The sequence below is a fragment of the Plasmodium gonderi genome (assembly GCF_002157705.1).
Source record: "Plasmodium gonderi DNA, contig: Chr05, whole genome shotgun sequence".
NCBI lineage: Eukaryota > Apicomplexa > Aconoidasida > Haemosporida > Plasmodiidae > Plasmodium > Plasmodium gonderi.
The window spans coordinates 238,945-257,622 of record NW_021628930.1 but is presented as its reverse complement, the minus strand read 5'-3'; the positions used below and the strand labels follow the sequence as shown (position 1 = coordinate 257,622).

At 31.1% G+C, this 18,678-nt stretch overlaps 5 protein-coding genes across 5 annotated transcripts; 3 read left to right on the top strand and 2 right to left on the bottom strand.

The window, feature by feature from the left end:
* Window positions 1–63: 63 nt before the first annotated feature.
* On the bottom strand, window positions 64–2,349 carry PGO_050720 (GTP-binding protein; the record flags this gene model as incomplete). The annotated part of the gene is made up of 1 exon (XM_028686450.1): window positions 64–2,349. The coding sequence occupies one exon, from the start codon at window positions 2,347–2,349 to the stop codon at window positions 64–66; it is 2,286 nt and encodes a 761-aa protein (XP_028542251.1).
* A 1,033-nt stretch (window positions 2,350–3,382) lies between these two features.
* Window positions 3,383–5,083, bottom strand: PGO_050710 (nucleoside transporter 2; the record flags this gene model as incomplete). The annotated part of the gene is made up of 1 exon (XM_028686449.1): window positions 3,383–5,083. The coding sequence occupies one exon, from the start codon at window positions 5,081–5,083 to the stop codon at window positions 3,383–3,385; it is 1,701 nt and encodes a 566-aa protein (XP_028542250.1).
* A 1,993-nt stretch (window positions 5,084–7,076) lies between these two features.
* On the top strand, window positions 7,077–8,330 carry PGO_050700 (hypothetical protein, conserved; the record flags this gene model as incomplete). The annotated part of the gene is made up of 2 exons (XM_028686448.1): window positions 7,077–7,424; window positions 7,596–8,330. The coding sequence occupies 2 exons, from the start codon at window positions 7,077–7,079 to the stop codon at window positions 8,328–8,330; spliced, it is 1,083 nt and encodes a 360-aa protein (XP_028542249.1).
* A 1,137-nt stretch (window positions 8,331–9,467) lies between these two features.
* On the top strand, window positions 9,468–11,006 carry PGO_050690 (Fe-S cluster assembly protein DRE2; the record flags this gene model as incomplete). Its single annotated transcript, XM_028686447.1, has 5 exons — window positions 9,468–9,887; window positions 10,090–10,317; window positions 10,480–10,525; window positions 10,719–10,765; window positions 10,992–11,006. The coding sequence occupies 5 exons, from the start codon at window positions 9,468–9,470 to the stop codon at window positions 11,004–11,006; spliced, it is 756 nt and encodes a 251-aa protein (XP_028542248.1).
* Window positions 11,007–12,700: 1,694 nt separating this feature from the next.
* PGO_050680 (hypothetical protein, conserved) lies at window positions 12,701–17,427 on the top strand (the record flags this gene model as incomplete). Its single annotated transcript, XM_028686446.1, has 16 exons — window positions 12,701–12,937; window positions 13,192–13,350; window positions 13,648–13,820; window positions 14,018–14,166; window positions 14,334–14,414; window positions 14,565–14,623; window positions 14,720–14,786; window positions 14,993–15,129; window positions 15,339–15,413; window positions 15,557–15,591; window positions 15,698–15,786; window positions 15,974–16,081; window positions 16,351–16,535; window positions 16,714–16,783; window positions 16,949–16,992; window positions 17,344–17,427. 16 exons carry the CDS (start codon window positions 12,701–12,703, stop codon window positions 17,425–17,427), a joined length of 1,752 nt encoding a protein of 583 aa, XP_028542247.1.
* Between the last annotated feature and the right edge of the window lie 1,251 nt (window positions 17,428–18,678).

The following is an 18,678-nucleotide window of genomic DNA, read 5'->3' as shown; positions in this document are numbered from 1 at the left end:
TAAGCCCCTGCCTCATTACCCCCTTTTCCATTTTTTTCTCTCGAGTGAATAAAACAAAAAGCTTTATGCCATGCCTTCGTCCCTCACCGAAGACTTTTCGGCTAATAAAAAAGTTTCATCCTTTGGGATCCTTATGCTGGGGTCCTTCTGTTGCTGCTGCTGCTTCTCATGATGATGCTTCTGATGAGTCCGCTTTCTGTTCTCGTTCTTTAAAAAGTAATCGAAGTTTTCCATGTAGTTATGGTCGTAGATATGCTTAACATTTTCAGACAACTCATAATTTTGCAGTTTCATTTTTCCCTCTTTGAAATGGTTATACGTCGGTATAACATAATCTTCGATATTTTTAGCGTATAATTTATGATTCTGCAAAATATACTGCGGGTATATAAGTTCTCTTATTTTTCTGCTTAATAGCTTTATTCCTAAGCCAAACTTTGCTGAAGTGCCAATAACTTCTATATGCGGAAGAAAATTTTTGAGACGGAAATACAGGGAATCCAGATTAAGTAATGTGTTTTTGTGTAACATATCACACTTTGTCGCAACCACTAATTCTTTTTTTTTTAAATATTCTGGATTGAAAAGGAACAGTTCATTTCTTAACATCTTTATCTGCTTAATCGTGTCGTTGTAATAATTCTTAAGGTTCGTATTGATATCATCTGCTTTGTGCATATCTGGGGTTCCCTTATTATCTGCATTACCCTCGCGATGGAGATGGCCATGCGTTTCCATTTTCCTCTTTTTTTTTTCTCTTGATTCTTTTTTTTCTTCCTCCTCATCCATATCATCTTCTTCTCTTGTATTTTCCTGGTAATTATTTTTTCGTTTTAAATTCTCCAAGTAATAATCTTCTATCTGTAAATCGTCCACATTTTCCAGTTTGTCACTTGAAACGTCGATAACATAGACAATTAATTTGCTTCTATAAAGATGTCTGAGAATTCTTTTACCTCTAGTTTTATCCCTGTGTGCATTGTGAAACAAAAAAGGGGTATCTAGGAGGGTAATCTCAACCCCGTCAATGTAATTAATATTGGAAACATGTGGAATAGTAGTTGTAAACATATGAGTACTTATGTTTCCATAATATTTGCTTAAACTACTACATAGGGATGTTTTACCACTGTTCTCTATTCCAATAAAAGCAACATCATTCAGTAATCGTAGTTCTAATTCTAGAAGAGTTTTTTCTCCATTTTCTGGTAATCTAAAATCATGTTTTTTAAAAAAGGAATAAGATATGCCTCCTTTCCCCCCGCGAGCTACTAACAATTCTTCGTTTTCTTTTAAAAATTGGTACCAAAAAATACTCTTATAGATTTTCCTATTATTTTCATTTTTTTTTTGACAATAAATTCTTTTTCTTACTATTGTACCAACTGGCACAAAAATTATTTTGTCTTTTCCATCTTTTCCTCTACTATTTTCTTTAAAGTTTTCCCCATCATTTGCTTTAACTTTCTGTTCAATTTTTATTAAATCATAAATGCTTTTTTTACTTTTTAAGATAACATTACCTCCATGCCCTCCATATCCTTCTCCCTTTAATTTCTTACTTCTTTGTCTTTTGTAGTTTGGATTTCCTCCTTTTCCTGATTTCGCTACTACCCATAGGAAATCACAAAACCGTTTTTCATTTCTTATCATCATGTGGTCATTTGGTTCTGTAAGAATTTTCATTAATGCTTCATTCCTCATGGTTGCTACTACCTCCCCGATGGATGGATCCTTAGGTAGTTCATTTTCCGTCTTATGTTCTATGCATTCCTTTGAAGGGGTATTCAAATCGTTCAATTCTTCTGTATAATCTAAATGAACATTGTTACTTCTACATGCAATGCTTAATCCAGGACTCATTATGACATGTCCTTCAAACCTATTTTCATTTTGTTTGTTCATTGGAGGTGTATCCACTATTATTGTTTCTTTCTTTTTAGAGTTACCTGTATATTTTTCCCTCTTTCGTCTACTTACAACAAATTTATTTTCACTCTGTATGTAAACACACTCATTGTTTTCATATGCCTCGTCATTAACCCCATTGTTTTCCTGTGCCTCAAGATTAACATCATTATGATAAACCTTTATTTCCTCCAGAGTGTGTATAGCAGCATGCTTGTTGTTTTTCCATCCTAAGTTACATTTATTAACATCTGTATCACTTAGTGAAATGAATGAGGTAACATTTGGGGGGTAAGAATGAATTGTGCATTTCGATTTCGTGTAAATGCTTAATCTTGGAATTCTCTCATTTTTTAATAAAAAATAGATGAATTCTCTTTTGGGAGAATTAAAAAAATTCAATTTTTTATGAACATGTGTAAGCAATTTGAAATGAAACATAATATATAGGCAAGTTGTTTTATCGCCGTCAATTGGGATAATTGCTCATGTATATTTATGAGAACTGTATTTTTTTTTTTTTTTTTTTTTCTGTGGATTTTTTTTCCATAGAGATGGAGTAAATTTGCCAACTGTTGAAAGAAAAGCATGAATGGAAAAAATGAGTACAATATGGAACTTAATGAATTAGGCTGTATGTGGGATGTGCATGGGTTGGGGGAATTTGTTAAAAAGGATTAACTAGAAAAAAAAAAAAAAAAAAAAATAATAAATAAAATAAATTAATAAATAAATAAATAAATAAATAAATAAATAAAATATAAATAAAATATAAATGTTAGTCAAAGATAAATCCAAAGATGTAGATCGGTTAGCTTTTTTTATGCTACATTGTCGGGGTACAAAAAAAAAAAAAAAAAAGTATCTAAGCAAAACCTCTTTTCAGTAATATTCAGTCATAAGTTTGATGTGATTATGAAATATTTATGTGACCACTTTACAACATCACTTCAAAAATAGCCCCCCAAATGTGTGGCATATAGCGCTGCGATGGCTTATTTTATTTCTAAGTCAAGAGGTGGTGCTCTTAAAAAATGTTCGAAAAAGCTCTTTTACTGTTCATGTGCAGGTTTCCATGCTTACGCATATGAATATAATTATGTACATTCAAAATTAACAGACACATGCACTCATACGTACATAAGCACACATACATGTGTATACATCTTCCCATATAGGGATGAATGAAATGGCACTTGTACAGGTGTGTAGTTGTGGTGTATGGGAAAAGATGTACAAAATTTCCGCACAGTGGTTAAAAAGAATATATTGGTTGGGTGGGTGATTTGTTGGGAGGACGATTGGTTGGGTGGGTGATTTGTTGGGAGGACGATTGGTTGGGTGGGTGATTTGTTGGGAGGACGATTGGTTGGGTGGGTGATTTGTTGGGAGGACGATTGGTTGGGTGGGTGATTTGTTGGGAGGACGATTGGTTGGGTGGGTGATTGGTTGGGAGGACGATTGGGGAACTGGATTATTTATTAGCGGCGGTAACGAAGTACTTGTAAATAGTTGAGGCACCATAGCCAGTGAGAAGCCCAACTCGGAGCAACGTGGACCCGAAACTACTCACCATAGCTACATTGCTCATGGAATTGAGAGGCTTTAAGACGTCTGAAATGTTAATAAAGGACAAGACGACAAACCAACCATTTAGATAAATATTTGAAAAAATAAGAACACACTTGAAAGCAAAATTTTGAAGTAAGGGCATGTCTGTCAATGGGATTAGCAAGCATAGGAGAGACAAAAATGTTCTTGCGAGAGAATATATTAATACCCTTCTTTGTGGTAGGAGAAATATTTTAAAAATTGGAATTGCCTCAGCAAATGTTGGGAATATTCTACTTATACAATCGGCTAGCTGCACCATACCAATTAGTATATATCGTTCATCAACGTTTTTAGTCCACATTTCAGGACAGACTACAGGAAAAACAGCAATCTTCAAAAAAATATTGTAAAAGGTGCAAAATAGAAATATTAGAGACTTTTTATATAAAAATGCTTTTATTCTGGCTTGCTTCATTATATTTTTTCTATCCACGTTGAATAAAAAAAAATTTCGGAAAAAATGGCTTTTATTTCTTTTTCCCTTCACTTGGGTGTTATTATCATTCTCTGCTTTAATTGAAATAACATTCTCTGTTTCATAATTATTCTTTCTCTTGCTCATCGGCGTGCTGCTAGCAGTTAAGTTTTCTCTAGTGGTGTTGTTAGCCACATTTTCAGTTGTGTTATTGGCCCTATTTTCATTTGAGTAATTGGAAGAAATTTCAGTTGAGTTCTGATTTTGCCTTCCGTTTTGACTATCCCTAGTGGGAAAATCTGCAACTTCTATTGAAAAAGATGGTCCCTTTGAGGTTGCTCCATTCTCTGAGGTAAGTATTGAAATGCTGCTGGTTCTGCGTTTCTCTTCTTTTTCGTCATTGTACTTTTTGAAATTTCGCTTAAAATCATCAGTGCTCTTTAAGATGCAATAACAAACGAAGGATACAAAAATGAATGTGCAATTAATTAAAGAAGTAACAAGTATAGACTGCATAAGTTTATTTACATCTTTGTCAATTTTAACTAAAAAATAGAAAAAGGTAGATGTAATGAAAAGGGAGTATATTCCGGTTAAACCATATGATAAACAAATTACTTTGGAACTATTCAATACAATAGATGCGATTGAAAAAATCATCGTTTTCATCATAGAACATGTTGCTCCTATGAATCCAATTAACAAATAAAATATAACTGTTTTATCATAATAGTATTTTACAACCAATGGATATAAAAGTTGGAGTATAAATGAAATTACAAAACATATGTCGTATGTTCTTGTTTTTACTTCAATGAATAATGAACTTATTAATGATATGAAAACTAGGACTGAAAAATATAAAAAAAAAGTGGATGATACTACGATATTTCTATTAAGCAATTCGTGTATATGAGGGGTAGTGTTTAAGACGCAGTTGTATAGAAGCACGGATGACATTCCCATCAAACACAATGTTATATTTGCGAATGTCTTGCCTTTATTTCCCTCCTCTTTTTCTTTATTCAATGACATGACTACTTCTTCCCCTTCTTTTTTGCCTTCCTTTTCATGAACAAATTTTTTTACGTTCCGATGACCAGAGTAACCCTCCTCCTGGCTGGTTCTCTTGCTTGAAGCATTCATATTTACTGATGGAGCATAAATCTTCTCAGTCTACAACAACTGTTCGTAGGGGTATAAATATATATATATATGTAAATGTAAGTAATTGCATGTTGCTGTAATCCTCTGCCAGTTATTATATAATTTCAGACGCATATCTGCTCCCCTTCCAGTGCACATATATTACAGTGGGTGTGACTCTGGAAACCCCCCCCTACCCATCATTTACTCCTTTTCTTGTTAGTAGAGTAGAGATTTCCTGGGGCACTTGGATTTTTTGCTCCTTCCCCTCTTCTATGGTTAAAATTTGTTAAATTTTGTAGCTCTTATTTTGTTATTTTGTTATTTTGTTATTTTGTTGTTTTATTATTTTGTTGTTTTGTTGTTTGTTTTTTTTGCTATTTTGTTGTTTGCTTTTTTGCTATTTTGTTGTTTGCTTTTTTGCTATTTTGTTGTTTGCTTTTTTGCTATTTTGTTGTTTGCTTTTTTGCTATTTTGTTGTTTGCTTTTTTGCTATTTTGTTGTTTGTTTTTTTGCTATTTTGTTGTTTTTTTTTTTGCTATTTTATTTTATTCTTTTTTTTTGTGGAATACTAACATGAAAACATGCCACTTTTAATAACCCCTACATGTAGCAGTATTAGTACCCCTCAACTGCAAAATAAACCAATGTTGCAATAAGATCTTTAAAAAAAAACGATTGGAGAATTTGTATATTCGTTTCTGTATCTATATATTTCTACAACACTACATGTGTGGATGGCGTAATTTTTTAAAGAATGGTTTTTCCCCTACGCAATAATTTTTTTTTTTTTTTTTTTTCCACCTGAGTACATATTCTGGGATATCACATGGGATCATTTTATGCTACTTCTCATGCACCTGTCATTTTTTTACATATGTGTAGAAAATGGAATTATTTTATTTCAAGCTGTTTTAAAATTTTTAAGGAGAAACTTTTTGCGCCCCTCATGCTGAATATAATTTATAGTTGCCTTATGGGAGAGAAGCAAATTTAATTTCGACGAAAAGAGGAGAAATAATTACTCATCTATTTATGTACCCATTTTATGTACTAACTTATCTGTTTACATATTTATTTATTTTTTTTTTTTTTTTTTCTACCTTTTGGCCTCCCTACAAAAAAGTACACGCATTGTCCAAATTGGCATCGCACATATGCTTATATAAAGTGATGAATTGAAATAATATATCATAGATATATCCGAGTTTACAATTCCATATTTCCTGCGCACTTTGGAGAATACACAGTGCATTCATTCGTTCATTTGTTCATTCGTTCATTTGTTCATTTGTTCATTCGTTCATTCGCTCATTCGTTCATTCGTTCATTCGTTCATTCGCTCATTCGTTCATTCGTTCATTCGTTCATTCGTTCATTCGCTCATTCGTTCATTCGTTCATTCGTTCATTCGCTCATTCGTTCATTCGTTCATTCGTTCATTCGTTCATTCGCTCATTCGTTCATTCGTTCATTCGTTCATTGTCATGCATGTCCAAATGAACGTGCCACATCTCGCTGCAAACAGTAGGATTGAAAGGAAAAGAACACTACATTCACCATGGAAAGATACAAACATATGAATCAAGAGGATTTTAATTGAATGTCTTATGTGAAGAGAAACTAACGGCTTTGAAATAGTTTCTTTTATGAATTATTTCCTTTTTCACATTCCCATATTTTTTGGGACACTGTTATATACGTCTGGCATGTAACACTTTAGTTTTTTTTTTTTTTTTTTTTTTTTTATTTTCTATTGCAGTATCCATGTTTTATATAGACATATATTCAGTGCCCATACGAGGTATTTATACATAGCTGTTACAATGGATAAATGCTCGAATATGAGTACCTTTTTTTTAGATCCACACTCCCCGAGTTTTTTCTCTTCACATGCTTGCACATGAAATTAGAAGGATCCGTGAAGAACAAATTGTGCATTCGTAAGAGAACTTCTTTTTTTTTTTGTTTTTTTCTCTCCTTTTTTAATAAAATGATAAAGAGATACTTGAAGATATATCCATCTATTTATTACACAAAACATGTTAACACAGCCCCTGAAGTAAACGAACACTCTATCATTTTAAAAAAAGATTATGTGTTTAATCAGAATGGTAGACAACAAGTTTTTTTAAATAATAAGTTAAAGAAGGGAAATAATGAAAATGAAATAAAAAGAATATATTATTTTAAACTATGGAACTCTCTAACTGAGTACAACTTTACTCTATTTGAAAACATCATTCAGCAGTTTTTAAATGAGGGACATAAATATGATGAGGTTATATATTCGATCTTAACCCACTCGTTCATATTGAACCACAGGAAAAGAAACGAACATGTAGGTGATACAGAGAAAAGCGGCGAACAAGCAGCCTGTGTATTTATCCGTTTCATCACTGAACTCATTTCTATTGTTCTGTTTTTTTCCCTCACCATACGCACATTCTCATGCACACAAACATGAAGGAGTGCAAACTGAAAAATGCAAACATCCTGTTTCACCCCGTAGGCATATCTCGTGATTGAAGAAATGAAGAGAAGCTACATGCACCCAGCAATTATAAAAATCAATGAACGGATGATAAACTCCTTCTTAGAATTAGAAATGATTTTTTGTGAGCCCTCAAAGAGTTTATGGATAAACATATGTAGATTGGTTTGGGAGACGTCCATAAAATTGAACAGAGAAAGGAAGAGAAAATTAAAAGAAAAACTTAATTTATTGCCTCCAAACGATGTACTAAAATTAACTAGGGAAGACTTAAAAATTATGTTAAAGAAAGAGTATGAAGATACTTTGTTGAGTATGATTGATACTATGTCTTTAGAGGTCGATGGCGACGCAGAGTACGAGCATCTGCTTATTGGAAATGATGAAAAAATAGATTCCATCAGAGAACCATTCATTGGGGAAACCGAAGATATACGTAAGGTTCATCCTCAGGTGGACCGAAAACATTTTATTGAAGCTCAAAGTCAAAGTGACGACCTACTCTCATGCAATGATGAACCATATTATATAAATGATAGCAGAGCTAACCAGATGTACTACCTAAGTGACGAGGATGAAAATTCGGGTGTGGTGAACGACGGAATGTACCAAAAATTTATGAACGTTAGTATGGAAAATCAGTATAATAATGATGCTATAGAAAGTATGGATGAAGATGAGAATTATGACTCTTTTGAGGATAATGAAGACTTTGACATTCAACTTTTAAAAAAATATTACAATTTTAAGTAAGATCGTTCGGCACGTCCTGCAATGGACACGCGAGACCCTTTTTTTTTTTTTTTTTTTTGAAGAAAATGAGAATATGTTGATCTCTGTTTAGTTTTATTTCATTTCACGTTATTTCAATATATTTTATCTTTTTTTTTTTGCTTCGTTTTGCTTCATTTTTTTTTTTTTTTTTTTCTTTTTTCCTAAAATATATCTCTTATATTTTTTACATTCTTAACTGAACACCTACGATCACGTTACTACCACCTGCGTGGAGATTATTTTACCCATTCCATGAACACTTATTTATGTTTTGTTTTAAATCATTTCCTTTTTGTTTGATTGTCAAATCTTTACCTTCCTGAACTTTGTTCCATTTATGCTTAATATATGAGAATAGGCAAAAACACATTAGTGAATTATAAAAGGGAATAAATAAAGGGTGCTACTTTGTTATCAAAATCAACAAGTGTAGTTAAAAAACGGAGAAGGAGAAAAGATAAAATCAGAAATCAAATTGAAAGGGAGGAAAAAAAGAAGTTCACTTTTTCTCTTTTTTTTAATACATATCAAACTTACGTATATTTATTAATGTGTTTGAAGAATAGGGGAAGGAAAAAAAAAAAAAAAAAAAAAAAAAGTTTGAAAAAAATGGGGGAATCTCCTTATCCCACATTAAGTTAGACTGTGCGTTTACACAGATAACAAAATTGTCGTAGCATGATTAACTTCATTTGTAAAAAAGCACATAATTTAGTGGAAATCAATTGAACAAAAAAAAAAAAAAAAAAAAAGTAGCAGAATTAAAAATAAAAGCATGGGAAAAATTTTATTAATACATATTCACATGTTTATAAACTTCCCTGTATATAATATATGCCCTATTTGAAAAAAAAAAAAAAAAAAAAAAAAAAAGTGGCAAAATTAACCTTTTTTACTGCAAATTAATGATCCAAGTTAAAAAAATGAAAAAGATTATTTAATAACGAAAAAAGATTTTAATGTAAGAGTCCATCCTTATACGCAAACGAGTAGGTTTACACAACAGTAAGGAGGGAGAGAGAGGAGAGGAAAACGGTGATAAAAAGGAAGTAAATCATTGGATAGAAGAAAGAAAAGGCGCGTACGTAAGAAAAGGAAAAGATACTGCCAATAAAAATGATGAATTTTGTAGATACGCTGATAATTCTAAATGATGATGCGCCATGCGAATTGCTCAGAAAAAAGTACATAGAGATGCTGGTCCCAACGATAAGCGTGCTAAACTTTAAGAAGGAAAAAATATATAAGACGTATAGTAATATATTATTGTACACATACAAAGATTATGACTTTTTTTGGGATCTAGACGATAACATTTTACATAAGATCCAGAAGTGCTTAAAGAGAAATGGCACATTAAAATTGGTTCTATACATAAGTAAAACACAAGATGATGGTAACGGTAAGAATATCACAACACAAGGCAATAAAAACCAGGAGGAAATTTTGAAAAAATTAAAGAAGGAATGCCTCTACAGTGGTTTCATTAACATTTACAATGAAATTACCATGGCGGAAAACGGAGTCATCATAAATGTAAGGATAGCTAATGGCACTCGTAGATGGATGAACATAAATTGTTCAGATGGGCGACGGCATCTGAGACACTGGGGGATATTCCGTCGTCCAGTACATGTGCATACATACATGTACATGTAAATGTATATTAAGTGCGTTGCTGTTTTATTGCCCATTAATTATGTGCCCTCATTGATGAATACCTTTTTCTACTTGCTAGGTAACGGCAGAAAACCCCGATTTTCTATCAAATGAGGATGAAAATTATGCAAGTTCCAACGATGGAGATGCTTACGAAAATGCAGAAGACAATAAGAAGACCGTAAATAGAGTGTGTGCTAACTGCACATGTGGAAAAAAAACGAATGGAATTAAACTAGACAAAATTGCCATAGATGAAAAAGAAGTGCAATACTTAACGGAAAATGCTATTTCTTCTTGTGGAAATGTAATACATGCATTCATATATTAGAGCAGGCCGCATGTATATATGTACATTGACATATATAAATATATGTATCAAACCATGTACATATACAAAAGTGATGTATGAAATTCTAGCAGTAAACCCTTCCTACAAATCAAATTCTCTTTTTCCCCCTCTATGTAGTGCTATCTTGGGGACGCTTTCAGATGTGCATCCTGTCCTTATAAAGGTTTCCTACATGTTCATACATATTCCACAACATATTGATGTATATACATTTGTGTGCATGTTTTACTACTCATATTGTTTATATGTTAGTCTAAAGCAATTCTCTGACTTATAATGTACATATGCAAAATTGTTTTATATTCTTTTTTTTTTTTTTTTTTTTTTCATTTTGTTGATCATTAACTTGTTAACAGGATTGCCAGCATTTCAACCAGGAGAAAATGTGAAGCTCAATTTGAACGTAAGACAGGATGAAAAGTGAAAGATATGTTTGCAAAGTATATCGTACGAATTAGTACATCCCCATTTTGCACATTTAAAGGATTTCCCCACACATACATCCCCCCTTTTTTTTTTTTTTTTTTTTTTTTTTTACCACAAATAGTTAGCATGTTATAATTACTTATTAATGTTGTTATGACTATTCATTTTTTTTTTTGTTTTTTTTGTTATATCCTTTTTTACAGAACGAAACTGAGTGACATAAAAGGACCACCCGTTTTCCCAAGTACTAGCTGATCATTCGTAAAAATATTTTACTTTTTTCTCCCGTTTTGCATTCTTTTAATTAATTTTAATTAACATGTAAAATCCACTTTTTACAACTCGTTTGGGTAATTTATTTTGCTCATTTATTTTGTTTATGTATGTATGTATTCTTTTTTTTTTTTTTTTTTGTTCTTGTGTTATTTTTATAAAAAAAAAAGTATTCCGTCATTTGTATAGAGGAGAAAAAAGCATGAGACATACACAATGATGATAAATTTTGGGAAATTCTATGAATATGAGAAATGTATTATATACCTATGGGTAGCACAAATATCTTTCGTTATGCTTGTGATACGTGTTTGACACATGTCCAACTCGTTTCCTCTGCTTAAAGTTCTGTCACTTCCCTGTAAAATTCAGTTGAATACATTTTTAAATGACACATTCATCTGTCAGTTGGAGAAGGGCGATAAGCTGTTAATCTCTCATTTTATTTTTCCCTTTGTTTTTTTTTTTTTTTTTTTTTTTACTTTCCATAATTGGGATAAGAGTAGCATGTGTGTATGTTGATGTATATATACGTTTATGCTTTTAACAAAGCCCTTTGCTATATTAATGTATATGTAATTACATCATGTTTACATAATATATGTATGTAACATTTGGGAGGGTTCTATGGGAACATTTGTATGTCAACAACGTATGTATAAAGGGCTATTTTGTTTCACCTGGTACCCCTTTACAATACTTATTTCCCCATTCTTTTTTTTCTTTTTCCTTTTTTTCTTTTTCCTTTTTTTCTTTTTCCTTTTTTTCTTTTTCCTTTTTTTCTTTTTCCTTTTTTTCTTTTTCCTTTTTTTCTTTTTCCTTTTTTTCTTTTTCCTTTTTCCTTTTTTTCTTCTTTTTTTTTTTTTTTTTTTTTTTTTTTTTTTTTTTTTTTTTTTTTTTTTTTTTTTTTTTTTTTCTTTTTTTTTTTTTTTTTTTTTTTTTTTTTTTTTTTTTTTTTTTTTTTTTTTTTTTTTTTTTTTTTTTTTTTTTTTTTTTTTTTTTTTTTTTTTTTTTTTTTTTTTTTTTTTTTTTTTTTCTTCTTTCCTTTTTTTTCTGTGCACATGGAATAACTAACACGTTTGTACACACCTCAGCCTGAACATTCCTCTTAATTTTAAAGCTACATATACATTCTGCATTAATAACCTTTAGTCAAACTTAATAAAAATAGAAAAGGAGAGAAAAGAAAGGCAAAACATTAACATCACATTTATGAACCCTTTTAGCAATTTTGTCAAAAGCACGACCCTTAAAAATGATAGCAACGAAATGTAGCTTTATTACCAACAAAAAAAATTAAGCAAAAATAAAAAGGAAAGAAAGAAAAAAAAATGGATAGGGAAAAAAAAAAAAAAAAAGAAATATTGAGATGAGGCAAAAGAGTGAGATGCAAACATTGCAGATCTTACCTTGCCGCTTGAGCATTTGTGTGACCTCCCGAAGCTAAAGGGAAAATGCCCATAAATAAATACACACACCCATTTACGTACATTATATATATATATATATATATATATACAAATACATACACACACAATTGTATGCACACACACAAACATACATGTATATGTGTGGATGGGCTCGTACACGTATACCCCCTCGGGTGAATGTAGGAGAGCTGAGTTGAACCCAGAAAATAATGGATATCCCATATAGCTGTAGTAGCATGAGCCACAAAATCAATGAAAATAATAATAATGATACGTTTAAGTTAAAGAGAAAGCATTGTGTCGTTATAAGCTGCTTTATTTTTTACATATTTTTTTTATCCACTGCAAACAATTTGGATAAGTATTTGCACCTAAGAACCACACACTACATTCTGACCTATTCGAACCTTCTGTATTTCATATCTTTTTACTCCCTGAACGGTCAGGTACTTAGAGGGGTGATGGTGATTCCATTTAGCACATATGCTGTCGCATCATTATATGGGTGTCGTATCCAATATATGTTCATCTCATGAGTAATCATGATAAATGCCACATTGTATCACTCTTTATCTTCGTGTATTTGTTTCAATAAGAGAAAAAAATAAAAAAAAAAAAGACAGCATATTTTTGACATCCCCACTTAGCCACACACACATTCCATCTTAAAAATAAAACGAAATTTATTAATACTTCTCAGGTAGAATTTCTCATAGGAGTAAAAAATGGAATTTTACCAGTAGACAAACATATTAAGGAGGTCAGAAAAAAACTCAAAAGCATAGACTTCTTTTTGGTGCATCATATCGTCCATTTTGTGTATCAATTTTGGAAATACGTGATAAAAAATGGCATAAAGGTAAGTATTAGACGGGAAAAAGAGGAAAGAAATAAAAATAAATATAACGAATTAATAAGCAAATAAGTAAACGAATTAATAAGCAAATGAGTAAACGAATTAATAAACAAATAAGTAAGCGAATTAATAAGCAAATGAGTAAACGAATTAATAAACAAATAAGTAAAAAAATTAAGAAAGAAAGGAGGAACAAGCTGAATAAACTGAAGAAATTGACAGTATACACCGAAACAATAGTAAGAAGTTGTCCATATGCTCTTACAACATTTTTTTTTTTTTTTTTTCCTCTAAAATCAGGTGAATACATTTTGTAAAGTTGGGATGTTACTATCTATTGTAAATTTTTTAATCCAAAAGAATATACGAAATGACTTTTTCAGAATAGCTTTTTCATACATTTTTTTCGTGTGTCTGTTCATTTTGCATCTGTGTTTCAAAATTGCGATGAGAGATTTTATGGTTTTCCAGTGGTAAGCGAGAGATGATGGAAATAATTGAAAAAAAAATTGTATAAAAAAAAAGGAAAAGAAAGAAGAAAAGAAAAAGAAAAAAAATAATACTTGTATGCATTCTTTTTTACTGTGTCGTGCACATTTCCATGGAGTTTCAGCTCATTCGAACTACATATATTTATGCCCATTATGCCTTTATCTTTCCTCATTTACAGCGATATACTCATGAACGAGTTAGGGTTTCTTCTAACATTTTTATGTTTGTCTGATAGCTACCACTTAAGGCACTCCAACACTTTAGTGATATGCACCTTACGACTAATTGCGTTTAAAATTTTGTTCAATTCAGCAGTTCACAAATTTGGTAATAAGAACTTAAGGTGTCAGCGGATCTAAGCGATTGCGCCACTGATTTGATAGATAAAAAAGGAACCAGTAAATCCGGGGGGTTCATACATATATATATATATATATATATATATATATATATACATACATATTTTTGTTTCCCCTCTTCCATTTTATCCGAAGTTTACAACGGATCCATGTGGATACAACTGGAGGCCTTCCAAAATTTATTTTACTGTCAGCCAATCCCCTCGATATTATCGCGTAATTTGCATCACATCCCACAAGTGTGGATATGTATAAATATAGAAATTCATAAGCAGACAGGCACAAAATATGCTTAATTAAATCACTCAAAAAAAAAAAAAAAAAAAAAAGTTCAATACTCTCAATTTGTTTCACACACCTCTTTAGATATAGCCAATTGCATATTTGACAAAAAGCTAATTTGTTTTCTAGTCATAATCTCAGAGGTAAGAAGAGCGCACATCGTTAACTGGATATATCTAATAGCACCGTTTTTGCTACTGTATAATGGCACATTTTTTTTTTTTTTTTACCATTTTCAGCTTTTACTCTCCTGGTTTATATTTTGTTCCTCAAATTTGAGGGTAGTTTTTTTCACCCTTTTTGTGAGTGAGTATAACTTGGAAAATAATGAAATAAAGGAAAAAAAGAAAAAAATATAACCATTAATGTTCAGAGAATACGTATGCTTATCACAATGGTAGTTTATTTGTGCCTTCACATACATTCACTATGGACGTATAATAAATAAATGTCACCATGATAGCACAATCTCATCTGTCGTGTCTATAACTTTTATTTCCCACCATCTGCAGTCATTCAAATAACCTTCTATATCATCTGCAATTATATATTTTTTTCGTACATATGTCTGATTCTATTTTTCTCTTCCCTGGATGATTCGATTTTAAATTTGTTTCCTTATTTGAGAGAGATTCCCGCTGTTCAAGAAGTAACTTTATCTAATGCATCATGACAGACGAACATGTTGAAAAGTTCTCTTTTTTCGATAATACAAATTGTTTTTAAATGATCCGTTTTTTGTGTTTGTACTACATCGTGGAACATTTAATGAATAAGATGTAGCGTTTACCTATATATTTACATCTTCTTTTCTTTTCTTTTTTTTAATACAATTCTTTTGTCTTCTTCACATTGCAGAACAGCACTACCTTAAGCATCCAGATATGTTTCCTCATTTGTTTCATCAGGATTGTCATTCTTTTATTTTATTTTGTAATTCATTGTTGTGATATGAGAATCTTCAATATTTTTTACTTATGCTGACATGTTCATGTTCCACTGTCACCAGTACATATATCCGTTTATATTTTTTCTATTTACATATTTTTTTTTTTCTCTCCCTCTTCTCTTTTTAGTTGATTGTTCTTATTAACCTTGTTCCGTTCACGGAGTACATTTGAAAAAAAAAAAAAAAAAAAGGAACAATACTCATTTTAATATTTCTGTACATTTTTGTCATTACAACAATGTCTTTATCGTTCTCTCCTCACGTGCAGACAATGGAACATGGATGACTTAAAATGCTTTCACCTTTGCTACCACATTTTTTATGGATTATACCCCTTAAACATTTGCAATTCGTATGGTACTTGAAAACATAGCACGTGGACATAATCAACCTATGTGTATGCAGAATTTTCCGCTTCATGTATCCATTCTATTATTTTTGCAAGATATATGTGTGCATACTAGTATGCACATATACATATATAAAATATGTACTAATATGTGCTTACTTTGTCTTTGTCTTATTTCAACCTCTGTATGAATAGCGATGCTAACTTATACACGACAACAAAGAGAAGAAATCGTTATAGAAGAGCTACATAAGGTTGGCAAAAGACATGAATGGAAAATTCTTAATTTTAATTATAAGCCAGGTATAAAAAAAAAGAACTAATCACAGAATTACATACAGCAAGTCTAATTTACATTTTGCAATTAAATGAGACCATAGTGCAAATTTATTTCACATTCCCTCACCCCCTTTTTTATTCTCCATTATTTTCCTTCTCTTCTGTATGGATGCAAAGGCCTCAATTTGTTCAATTGCGTTTGTTCTTTTGTTTTTGTTTGCATTTCCGTTTTCGTCTACATTTCCATTGGGACGTTAATTTTTTTTTTTTTTTTTTTTTTTGCACCCTTTTAGGAAATTTAAACAAAATAGGGCCCATTCTATGGTTGGGACACGTGCCACGATTAGAGTGGAAGTTTTACTTTTTCCCAGATCATATCAGAAACGAGAATTATGAAAGGAGCAGATATCCAATTTACTTTTGTTCTTTTTTGAAAAAACTGTATAATCGAGAAGAGAATTTGATATCCCTGTTCGATGTAATATAAGTTGCATTACAAGGATGCACTCCTGGCCCATCCCCCCAAGGCCTATTGTCATTTTGTGGATATATGTATAGACTCATTCATAGATGGTTTTTTACGTTTTGAATAAATGAACTTCATGTGGTGTTTATAAACCTCTCATCTCATTACCATTTGATATTTTGCTTTTCAGGGAGAACAAATGAGACAAATGCCTTATATGCTGAGGTTAACATTTTATAACTATAAAATGTCCATGGAAGGTAAATACGAGAAGCTTTTGATTATTTCCCGCATGCATACTTAAGAAGTGCTCGCACATTTACTTAACATATTTTTACACCTAAGTTCAAACAAATATACTCTACATTTATCCTTACGTGCATGCATTTTCTGGGGATATTTCCCCGTATATATCATTTATCCAGAGCGGGAGGAATATGAAAAACCGGAAGGTGAATCCAATTTGACGGTAAAAAAAAATTAAAAAAAAAATAAAAAATGATAAAATAAAAATAAAGTAAAAAATTATAGAAATAAAAAATAATAAAATAAAAATAAAGTAAAAATAAAGTAAAAATAGAAAATAATAAAATAAAATTGAGCACGTTACAACACACTAAAAAACAACAACCCCTTTTGGTCTAAATGGAAAAGCTGTAAAACAATAATTCGGGGGATAAACAGAGAAGTGGAAAATTCACGCTACGTTTCCCCTCACATGCAATCCCATCTTCACAAGAACATAATAATGTACATTTTTTTTTTTTTTTTTTTTCTCAATTTCTCTATTGAAATTCCTTGTTATAAAAATTATCTTTAGGGGAAATCGAAATGGGAATTCGGGAAATACTGGTTAAGGAGAAAAGTCAGGATTCTTGTGACGTTGAAACGCAAGGAAGCTTAAAGGCAAAAGGATGATGGATTTCAACAAGGTTTCATTTGCACATGCACGACATTATTTATTATGAACCCTTGTCTACTAACACTTCAGTTTTTTTTTTTTTTTTTTCTCACCGAACGGAAGGGCATTATCCCTTATGATACCGGCACCTGATTTGCGTACACACAACTCTTTTGAATCTTGTTCACTCTGCTGAACATACTTTTTTTTTTAAAATTAAATACATTGTCGTCAAGATATTTACCCCCTTGGTGACAGATATGTGTAATAGCTTCGTATTCTATTACACAGCATATTTGCTTTTCTTTTTCTCTCGCTTCTTCTCTCCCTTTTGTATCTCCTTCATCCTCATTAACTCTGACACGTGACGGGTTTAAAATAGAAATTAACATGTGAACAGTATAAATTGGTGGTTCATGCAAAATATATAGCGGGGATTATTTCGAGAGAAGAAAACTATTCCCCATAGATTACTCAGATGAAAAGACTGTTTTTTTTTTTTTTTTCTTTTTGAAGCGGCAAAACTCATAAAAGGTACGTACAGTAGGGGGGCATAGAAGAATATGGCTATTAATTAATGCATATATTATATGCATACGTACATATGTATATATATATATATATATATATATATATATATAATGTTATGAGAATTTATAAGGGCTACATAAAAATTATGATGATATTTATTGGTGCTATATTAATTACGATAAGATATTGGGGAAAATTTTTTCTCATCTCAAATCCGTTTCACGTTATCATTACGCATGCATGTGATGACGAGTTTTTGGCATGCTAAAAATATATCAACGAAATTAAGCCAAGGGTGACATATATAATATGTATATCAAGTGCAGTAGGCAAAAATATTTTTTCTTGAATGTATATATATTTTATTTAACGTGAAAATTGGGATAATTTTTTTTTTTTTTTTTAATTTTTTCTCCAAAAAATTCGGCATAATTGTTTCGCAGAGATATTTCTCCATATTAACAACGAATTTTACAAGAAAAAAAAAAGTGGCATGAGAAGAAGAAAAGGTGTTTAAAAAGGAGATAGTGATTTTGTGAACAATGCTGTTATTCTTTTTTTTTATATGTGAAAATTGTAAAATACATAATTATATAAAAGTGTGCTGGCCGAATACATCCAAATTGAATGTAAATAATAAGTTCAAGCATTATTTATAAGTCCTTTACTTTTTTTTATGTGCATATGTAAATATATACGCCACATACACTTATGCCTGAAAAT